The 10,488-nt window shown below is 44.9% G+C and overlaps 1 protein-coding gene across 1 annotated transcript; it reads left to right on the forward strand.

Annotated features, from left to right (window-relative positions):
- Positions 1-5,220: 5,220 nt before the first annotated feature.
- Positions 5,221-9,763, forward strand: MRPL19 (mitochondrial ribosomal protein L19). Its single transcript, XM_015859928.3, has 6 exons — positions 5,221-5,316; positions 5,440-5,551; positions 7,132-7,250; positions 7,799-7,933; positions 8,313-8,494; positions 9,459-9,763. Exons 1-6 carry the CDS (start codon positions 5,259-5,261, stop codon positions 9,672-9,674), a joined length of 822 nt encoding a protein of 273 aa, XP_015715414.2. The 5' UTR covers positions 5,221-5,258; the 3' UTR covers positions 9,675-9,763.
- Positions 9,764-10,488: the final 725 nt, after the last annotated feature.

Raw genomic sequence — 10,488 nt, forward strand, 5'->3', positions numbered from 1 at the left:
TCCCTGGGAAGGTTTGTCAGCCACTTGTATGATGGTACACAGTGACTTTTTCCTCTGCCGCTGCCAGCTTTCCTTCAAGAAATTCATTGGCTCACTTGAAGTACTTACTAGATAAAAGGGGGATTTTTACATCTGAAAATGACTATCCCACGATCAAGATGGTCTTTGCTTTCTCAAGTAGCCAAGTGCACTCAAACAGCTTATATCCCCATTGCACTCATGCTTGTTAATGGCCCAGGTGGTTCAAGGTAAGTGGTGTATGTTTTTCCTGCTCTCTCACCTATGGTAACCAAAGGAGAATTTACTGTATCCTGCTGCTGCTTAGTTGTGAACTGCTTCAAGTTACAGTAGTCCCCAATATTTTTCCTACTTTATAATAAACCCCTTTTAATTTCAACCTCTATGTCTAGCTCACAGATCATTAAACCAATATGAAATCAGGGGGAAATAGAGCAAATGCCTTTCTGCTGAATGGATAGCCTTAATCCCAAGTGTAAATCCACAAACAGTGCAAATTCAATAATGGACTGGGAATCAAACAGGTATTGGTCTCATTCCACATGTGCTTAAGGCAGGAAATGCTGCTTAGAGTATGTTTTATTTCCGTCTTTCAGAATCTTTTCTATTTGAAAGGATAGTTACACGAGTAACTACACGCTTCTATGTTGTGTACTCAGGACAATGTTATTGCCAGTATTTATTTTACAATGGTTTCAAAAAACTATTCAGTGACAAAGTCCAGGAGCAGTGACCATTTGTATGGTGCTAATAATGAAAAGATGGTAGTTGTAAATACCCAAAAGGTTATTTACAGGAAAAACTCACCCATATGGAAGCCTTTGGTCTGCTGGGATCTCCACCGAGGAGCGATCTCCGAAATGCTGCCTTAGTGGTGGTCAGCCCTTAAACGGGGTCTAGAGGAGGTGGAGTCAAGCTCCACCCCTTCTGGGAGCACAGCTAAATTACTACCCTATTGAAATTTTCTTGTTCCATGTTATTACAATTGGAAACAATGGGTGGAAAAGTGATATAGAAGCGTAACAGCAAAGGAACCATTGTGGAAAGGATGCTATCTCACAGGAAAAGTAAACATGCTCACCTGTCTCCAAAGGTCCAGGCTTACAGGAAAGGCTCCACAAAAGAAAGATCTCCAACCAGAAGCCCTTCCCCAATAGAAGATCAGCCCTGAGCTGAGGTCTAAAAGAAGTGTAGCCTGGCTCCACCCCTTCCTGTCACACAGGTATATTGCCTTTACCTGTGCTCTCAGGGCTGGCTGGATCTTTTCCTCAGGTGCTCAGTCAGTGGTTTAGGTTGGGACCCAACAGTTACCATACACATGTGCTAGCTGTCTCCTGGATGCACATAACTAGACAAACCACCTTCCTCTTTCCTGTAGCGATAGGTAAAATTACTCATTTTGCTTTTCAGGTTTCTGAATCTGCTCCAGCACAGCCCACCAGCTAGTTTCCACATCACCTCAACAATGTGCATCTTCTGACATTAGTAAAAAAGCAGCTGTGTTCAGTCCTAAGGTGGCCTGAGAATTAATTTCAGGCTGTTGGATTTTCAGCAAAAGACAACTGCCACAAATGGCATTATGATTACCTAAGAGAGTGGGGGCTTCTTTGGCTGTTTTAGGAACCCAGTATCCATAGCTGTTGACTACTTTGTGGGGGATGAGGCAAAGATGTGAAGTTTGTAAAGCCCAGTTATCAGGTAGAAGCCTGCTGTAAATGCAGTGGATGCTACATGAGATGTAAGATAAATCAGCAGTTTCCCTCTTCCCCCTTATCTTTCCAGAAAAATGCTGCATGCAGTTGAACGAGCATAGTGGAGAATAATGTTATGATTTCTAAAGGGGCTTTGTGGAACAAGGGATATTGGACCAGATTTTCTCCTGAGTTTGCTCACTGCTTATACAGTGATAAAGAGCAGAAGCCGACTTGCTTTAAAATGATGAGAAGCTGCGACTTTGAGCAACGTGATCATAAATTTTGCTTTGCTGTTTTTTCCCATGCATGAGAAGGTTCTGAAAGTAGGAATAATTTTCTGTGACAAACCACTGCCATTAATGCTTCCATCACGAGAAACAAATGGTCTCCCTTTGAAATCTCCTGCCCACCTTGAGTGAGCAATAGAGTTATAGAGAAAGACCAAATACTGCCTCTATGAAGTATTTGGAAGCAAAGGTACTTGGAGTTCACCCATCAGTCTTCAGATTACACCTGCCCTTCAAGATTGCTGTTTTTTCTTCATAATCCACTCTGATGATTTGTTTGAGCTCAGTGCTCTTTGTAGGTTTTCAAGATGTTCTGTCCCATTTCTGAAGAAGCTCATATTTCTTCAATGGGTGGCACATGGGTGATGTGCCACAAAAGCCATACCTGCTTTCAGAAGCACAGCAGGAGCCCGGGGCTCAGGTGAACAGGTATGAGCATTGCTCCAGCTGCCACACACAAAGAAAGAACGCCGTTGGTCTGCAGGGTTCAACCACGTGTGGCTCCAACAGGATGTACGCTCAAAAACAACCTGGGGATGTTCTGACAGAATGAACTGAAGGTTTTCCAGTCCATTGCCTCCCCAAACTCAGTGTTAGAATTCTGTGTCTAAAGATCAGTTTTCTCTCACTTCTTTGCTTGCTGTACAGTAAGGTAACACAGCTGTTCAAGACAGAAAGGTCTGGTACCTTGGGTCATTTTAGACAACCTTTAGGATTTCATATTTTTGATTATTAAATTTCAGCGATTCCTGTTAAGCTATGGCAACTCACCACGCCTCATTAAAGGCAAGCTTCCAGGAGGACTAGAGCTGCTGCCAAACTCTTTGAATATTCTAATAAAATTCACCATGCACAAACATTTCTGGATTAGCTTTTACATTTCCTTGTAGTCAGCAGTTGCACAGAACCACTTTGATACCTGGGATAAGCAGGGCGCAGAGGAATCCAGGCACTGTCTTATGTTTACACTGGCATGGTTTCTCAGGAGAGCCTCAGGGACTTAGTGAATAGGGCAGATGCTCCTAAGACTGTGTGACACACATGGCCTCTCTGCTTCACTACTGAGATATCAACTGTTAGAGTAAGGTTCTGGAAAGGAATTAACAAAAGCATTATTTCCACTTTCAAATCCAGTTGAAACCAAACTGCCAAGTCCTCAGGTCTGGTCTGAACTAGTGCCCATTCCCTATTCCCTATCCTGAAGGAAATGATCATATCTGCTCCCTAAGTACCCAGCAAGGACGAGGCTAGGAAGGCCTCCAGCAGTTAGATTCATTGCTTTTGGAATCTGGCCTCTAGGGACATCTTGTTCTTAACCCTGAATGCACGACATATTGTATCTCCAGATCTGCTCAGCCCCTTGCAAATAGTTTCGTATGGATGGAGACAAAGTCACAATAACAGCAGGTGTTACGAACTTTTGCTGCCTCTCTTCTAAAAAGATACACATGTTCCCTTAGGGAACATGAAGTTCAGATTCATTCCCTTCTTCCCACTCTCTGACACTTCTCAGACAGCTGTTAGGGCTGCTGCAAGGTTGCCTTGGCTGTTTAGAAGAAATCTTGGGTATTTAAAAGGAAGTATCATTTCAGACTGCAACACAGCCTGGTTCAGAAAGTGATACTCACAGCTTCCATCCTGTGATGCAAAGACTCACACTCGTACCCATGCTGGGCCTGGAGCAGTTTGCCATGTTTTCAGAGCTCAGATCACCCCAATGCTTGTAACAACTTTTGCATGTCTCTAATTTGCACTCAGTGTCAAACAAACCAAGGGTGTTCCAGATCCAAAGTAACTGTGAATTCACTCTGAATCAACACCAGTACAGGTTGCCAGGCATCCCTGCACCAGAAATGTCTGCTCCTTCCCTACCTGGCCAAAGCAGTGAATGGTCTGAGATCACAATCACAGCACTTCAGACTTTCATGCCTACAAAAAGCTAAGATGAATCACAGAGGATAAAAACTGAAATGGATGAAAGTCACCAGGAAAGGGTGGAGCAGAAGGCAAGGCAGATTTAGTGCCTAAAAATCAGGATAGTGCCCAAAAATCTTTTTTGACCTATAGAAGTAAGGCAACATTCAGTGAGACCCTCAGCAAGGGAGTTTGTTTCTACACGGGTCCAAGAGGAACCGGTCATGTTGGTGACCCAGAGACAGTGAGAAAAACATCAGGGGAGGAAGATGGGTCATTGAAATGCGTGTGTCATGAAATTTGGTTTTGAAACATTGTAAGACGGACATTGAAACAATGAAATACTTTCAATGTTTCAATGTAAGAAACATTGAAACACTTCAAGACAATAAGGTGAAGGATGACCTTAAATGGAAGACCTTGTCCACAGCTCATGGGTGACAACATAGAGATAAGCACAGCCTTCCACCTGCCAGGGCCTTCTCTCCAGGGAAGCTCAGACTCCCAGACAGGGAACTGAAGTGCATTTAGGTGGGAATAGATAAAAGCTCCAGCTCTTCTATTAGCTCCACTATCCTGAGACCTTCCTGATGCTATGATGGTACTGGGATCACTCCTCAGCACCACGAGATATGACTTGCTGCCCAGCAAGGACTCAGACACTGAGACCCCGGTAATAACCATAAAAGCAATACTTTGAGGGGGAGGAGCCCTCAGGCAGCACTCGGTGGCGGTGAAGAATCCTTTGTACTTTAAGGGCTGTGGTGCCCCCTCCTGTTCCATCCGGGAACAGCGGAACCTCCGTGCAGCGTCATGGGGGTGTTGAGATGGTGCAGGCAGCAGCGTTGGGAAGGAAAGCCGCAAAGCTTAAGGAATGAGGTGTTGTTATGGCCCTGCACTCTGCTTGGAACTTCGTGTCTCCTGCAGCCACTAATGGAATACGGGCTGCTCCGAGCAACGGAGGGAATCTGACTGAAATGTATGTGGAAGCAGCTCAGTAATGCCAATGTGTGGGAGCATTTCCGAGTCGATCACCGGGTTACCGGGATTATCACAGAATTGTAGGGGTTGGAAGGGACCTCTAGAGATCAGCGAGTCCAACCCCCTGCCAAAGCAGGTTCCCTACACCACGTCGCACATTTCGGCGTCCAGGCGGGTCCTGAATATCTCCAGAGGAGACTCCCCCACCCCCCCCGTGCAGCCCGTTCCGGCGCTCCTTATGAACAGGGCTCGGGAAGGGGCTGGGAGTAGAACGGCGCACAGCTTCGCGCTGGGAGTAGTTTTGACCCTCCGCTCTTGCCGTAGCCGCTGTGGTGTCGGCGGACCGGAAGTGGTGGTAGCCGCTATGGCGGCCGCCTGCGGGAGGGCGCTGCTGCGGGGCGCGCGGCCGGCACTGCACCCACGTGAGCACGGCTCGGGACTGGGACTGAGCTATGGGGGGAATGGGGGGGGGGGGCTGAGGTTCGGTTTTGTTGCGGGGCTGTGGGGGATGGTTTCGTCTGAGAACGGCGTTTTTATCATGGCAGGGTGGTTTTCCTCCTCGACGTGTCGAACGAGCAGCGATGGGCAGCCCGCAAAGTTCCAGCCGCCACCGAAACCCGTCATCATCGACCGGCAGAAACGCAGGGAGGACAGGAGGTAACGGGGGAGAATGGGGGGTAACGGGGGGGACAGGAGGAAACGGGGGGTAAAACGGGACAGGAGGGAACGGGGGTAAAACGGGACAGGAGGGAACGGGGAGAACGGGGGGGGGCAGGAGGTAACGGGGGACAGGAGGAAACGGGGGGGGGGTCAGGGCCCGGCTGTGCTGGGCTGCGCTGCAGTGAGGGCCCTGCAGCCCAATGCTGTGGGAGCGGCTTCATTTCTCCACCTCTACCTGGAAGGGGACTGTGGCTGGGTGGGAGCCGGCGTGTCCCAGGTAGCAGCAGGAGAATGAGAAGTGATGGGCTCCAGTTGTGCTGGGGGAGGTTCAGGTTGGATAATAGGAAAAATGTCATCTCAGGACGCCCAGGCGGTGTGGAATCATCCCTGGAGGTGCTCAGGATCCATGGAGATGTGGCACTGAAGGACAGGGCTCTGAGGGCACAGTCAGGGTGGGTCGACATTTGGACTTAATGACCTGACCCTTTCCAACTTTAATGATCCTGTTACTGTCAAAAACAGCACAGTCCTCAGGAATGGGAAGAGTACTAAAAACATTATAAAATCTCCCGTTCTGCCTTCAGATCTGTTAGTGTTCATGTCTTTAAGATGCAAAGAGGGGCTGTTGCCCACCTAAGACATGCAGCCTGTATTGAGGTCACCAGGGGGAGCAGGGAGCTGCATTGAAATGATGTTTCTCCTGAATCCTGTAACCATGGAGAAGAGGAGCAGGTCTGATGGCAGAGGCCTGATGTCATTTCTCATCTTAATGGCTGCCTGCAGGCAGCAGCACCGTGTGGAACCTCCATGTGCTGCCCTATCCATCATCCCCTGCTTCCCATGTAGCCTTTGTAAGGCTTGTCTGGCAGGTGTGTGTTTATCGTCTTTTTTGTGCTCTCTGCTGACCAGATGCAGGACTTTTCATATGCACATAGTTAAATGTGTCCATCTTCATTCTCTGGCTCTGAGGCCAATTCTCGCTGTCTGAAGCACAGTGACCCCATGCAGACAGTCTGTTGGTACAGTCAGTGCTGTGTCAGGAAGTGTTGCCTTCAGTGTAGCTGCCAGCTGAGCTCCAGAGCATGAGGTGATTTCCTTGGCATGGTGTAATTCATCGGAGCAGAGAAGAGTTAAGAGTCCCATTAAGCTTTGCCAACACAAGGAAACCACTTGGTTGTGGTGTCTCCTGTAGGCTCTCTTCAGCTGTTAGTAAAAAACAGTAATATTTTTTTCCTACATTTACTATCAAGTGATGAAATAACAAGTTTTTGTTGGTGTTGTTTTAATGTGGATTACAATGAAATAATCTGCTCCTACACTGAGATAAAAGTAACAGGATTGTCATCTCTTGGTCTGTTCTTCCAAGAACAACGTGGTTTTGGGGACAAAAAAAATAAAAAAGCATTTAAAAAAAATCAGTAATTTTCAGTTCTTGTCTCTGAGTGCAGCTGGTACAGATGGTCAGTGGGCGGTAGTATTTAGTATTTAGTATTTCATTTTTAGGCAAGTATTTGGATTTCTTTAGTACTTTTTATGGAAATACTTTTATATTTTTTTAAGTTTGGATTTTCTTACAGGTTCTTGAGCCCTGAATTTATACCTCCCAGAGGAAGAACGGATCCTTTGAAATTCTATATGGAAAGAAAGGACATGATACAGAGACGAAAAGTTTTCAACATCCCCGAGTTCTATGTTGGTCAGTAGCAGCACTGGGACTGTCATCATTTCTTAAGTACTGTTCCTTGGATGAGATGGATAAAGAGCGTGCTCTGAGGCTGTTGAGTTTCATGGAACATCGCAGCATCTGCAGTGTTAGATCAACCTGTGTGTGTGTCTGCACGTACTATTTCGTATTTTAAACTCATCCAGTTTCCATTGCAAGTATAATACTTTGTGTTTCTTTCAGATTATTTTTTTCCTTACCTGTCTTTTCATTGTGGTTGATGAGTAAAATTCAAGAAATGAAAACTGATTAGATTAGTTTAGATTAGATTATTTGTATTTGGTTTGTGTACAAAAGCTTGAGGGGAAATGAAGCTTTACAGTTAGCCAGCAGGATCACTTTTAACCTGTCCTGAATTAATGTATGTTCTGATATATTCTGTTTCTGTCAGTTCAGTTGGATGTTTAGCCATTTTTGAAACGCACCTAAAGGTACTAAAGGCACTGCATCCGACCCTTTTACCACGTACTGGTGTTGGTTGTCTTGACTAGTCTGATGTTTTCCCCTTTTGCTCTTTGCAGGCAGTATACTCGCTGTTACTACTGCAGATCCATATGCTGATGGCAAAACCAACCGGTTCGTAGGGATCTGCATTCAAAGAGGAGGAAAAGGGCTTGGTGCTACCTTTGTGCTTCGGAATGTGATAGAAGACCAAGGTGGGATTTCAACTGTGGCAATTATAGCACGTATTTAAATACATATATACATACATGTACATATGTATATATGAACACACATATATATATACATATGTACTACACACGCTTGCATAAGCTTCTCTTCCTCAAGTTCAATTTATCCAGTATCTTTCTCAAGCCATTGTGATATCAGTGACTGGACTTATTTGCCTGTGCAAACGCATGTGTAATGCATGTAAAAAATCACCTCTGCCCACAGCACTGCACCTATGTAATTTTCTGTAAAGGGGGAAAGCAGTTCTTGAATTATACAGAGTTGTAGAACACTAAAGAAATACTAAATTGGTATTACTATTTCCAACTATTTGGTCATTGAACCAAACTTCCTCTCTCAAAGGCATTGAAATTTGTTATGAACTGTACAGCCCTCGAATCCAGGAAATCACGGTTCTGAAGCTGGAAAAAAGGCTGGATGACAACCTGATGTACCTGAGAGATGCCCTTCCTGAATATAGTACTTTTGATGTGAATATGAAACCTGTGCCTCATTTAGACCATGAAGAAATTCCTGTAAACAAGGTAGGACTTTAATATTTTAGTGGGAATGTAGGAGATAAATTGGTTAACTTTCTGACTGATACTGGGATTGTATCAGGGTGGTGAGCAGTCATCTGGGGGTTCTACAGGGCTCCATTTCAGGGCCAGATGGAGGACTGCAGCAGGGAAGGGTCAGGGTGGAAAATCTTCTGCACCAGAGGTTGATCAGGCACAGAACAGGTTCCCCAGGCCCAAATGTGACAGAGTTCAAGGAGCCTTTGGACACCACTCTCAGACGTAGCGTGGCAGGTTTTATGTGGAACCAGGGGCTGAAGTCCTATGATCCTTTGTGAGTCTCTTCCAAGAGGCCATTCTATAATAGCCTGGAAGGCTGTTAAACAGCTTTTATTTGTGTTAGTTATCAAGGTGATACAAGTACGTAAAATCTGGGATCTTAATGCTACTACTGTAGTGAAAGAACATTCATAACCAAAGTACTCGCCTTCCTCAGTAGGTAACTTCGAAGACACATGCAAGAAAGAATGGCCTGCAGGTGCCTCTGTATTACACTGCAGACAGCACAGCCAATGCTGTAGAAACTTAATGCTACTGATTTGGGGGTGGGCAGAGCAGTTAGTAAGTGCTGTATCTCAGAAGGTCTGGCAGACTAGTAAAAGAATGCTGTCCAACTTGGTAACATACAGGGAAAAGGAGGAACTGCTGCTGATATTCTTTTTTCCTTAGTAAGTAACAGAGTTAGAACCATAGAAGAGTTAAAGGTATGTCAACTTAAGGACTGTGTAATAAATCAGTGTTATTTAGGTATATTAACAAACAGCCATATGGACAGAAAATTCCTTTTTTCCTGGTGATGTCCAGTAATCCTTTAGTTTTCTAGTCTGTTTTCTTCTAATAAAGGAGAACTTGTTTCACTACTTTGGTTCACAGTCAGAATTCTGACCTTTTTTAATACATTTTATTTACTTTTTAACATCTTTCTTCTTAGCTCCAGGTCAGAATGAAACCTAAACCATGGTCAAAACGGTGGGAGAGGCCAAAATACAACATAAAAGGAATCAAGTTTGAGCTACCTGAGAAAAAAATGAAGGAAGCAGAGAAGTGGAAACAGCCCTGGCTGGAGTTTGATATGCTGCGAGAGTACGATACCTCAAAAATAGAGGAAAAAATATGGAGGGAAGTGAGTGAAGAGCTGAATAAGTAGCAGCTCTGAGTTCAATGTATGAATTGTCAGTTTGCAAGTTTTGTATGCATGTAAAAGACGGAGTAAAATTTCAGCAGTTCTTGTCTGAATGTTCAAACTGTCCATTCCTGAAAACAAACATTCCCTTTTGTGACCAGCATTACAGTGTGCTCAGCCCTGCTTCAGCCTTCTCTTTTAAATTAGAGCTGATAGAAGGGGTTTGCAGTTACTGTGTTGTCACTTCCAAATAGTTGTTTCTTCTGTCTGTGCCAAGTAGACAGCGGCCAGTTGTGAAAATGCTTAATTCACAGTAGGGTCAGAATGGGGCTGTGGCAGGGAAGCTGCTGTACAGAAGCCCAGCAGTACAACCTGAGAGTAAGTGCTGCTTAGTCGGCATGTAAAAACTCTTCTGAAATCACATCTGCTAAAGCACCAATAGTAATGTGACAACAAAGCAGTAATAGAAATGTTTTGAAACCAGCCTGAAAGAATGAAGCCACATTAGCTGTTACTCAAATCAGGTTCTGTGAATTGGTGTAAGGTTCAGCACAAAGTGACACAGTAGGTTCTCAAGATACACAGCTGGGATGGGGGCTCTGAGCTCCAGTAAAAACTGCCTTCCCCTGCTTACACATCCTGACAAGTGATGTCTGCAGTCACTGGAAGAAACATCTGCAGAGGTAGAGCATGATTGAATCTATTCCAGTTCCATAGCAGCACAAGACTATTCTTTGTGAGCAACTGTCAACATGAATAATGAAGCAGGAGAAGAGACAAAGCAAGCAGTGAGATCACATGCTTGAGCTAATTACTGATCAGCTATATTTTCAGTGCA

This window comes from Coturnix japonica, chromosome 3 (assembly GCF_054131305.1).
Source record: "Coturnix japonica strain WE chromosome 3, WE-NBRP24, whole genome shotgun sequence".
NCBI lineage: Eukaryota > Metazoa > Chordata > Aves > Galliformes > Phasianidae > Coturnix > Coturnix japonica.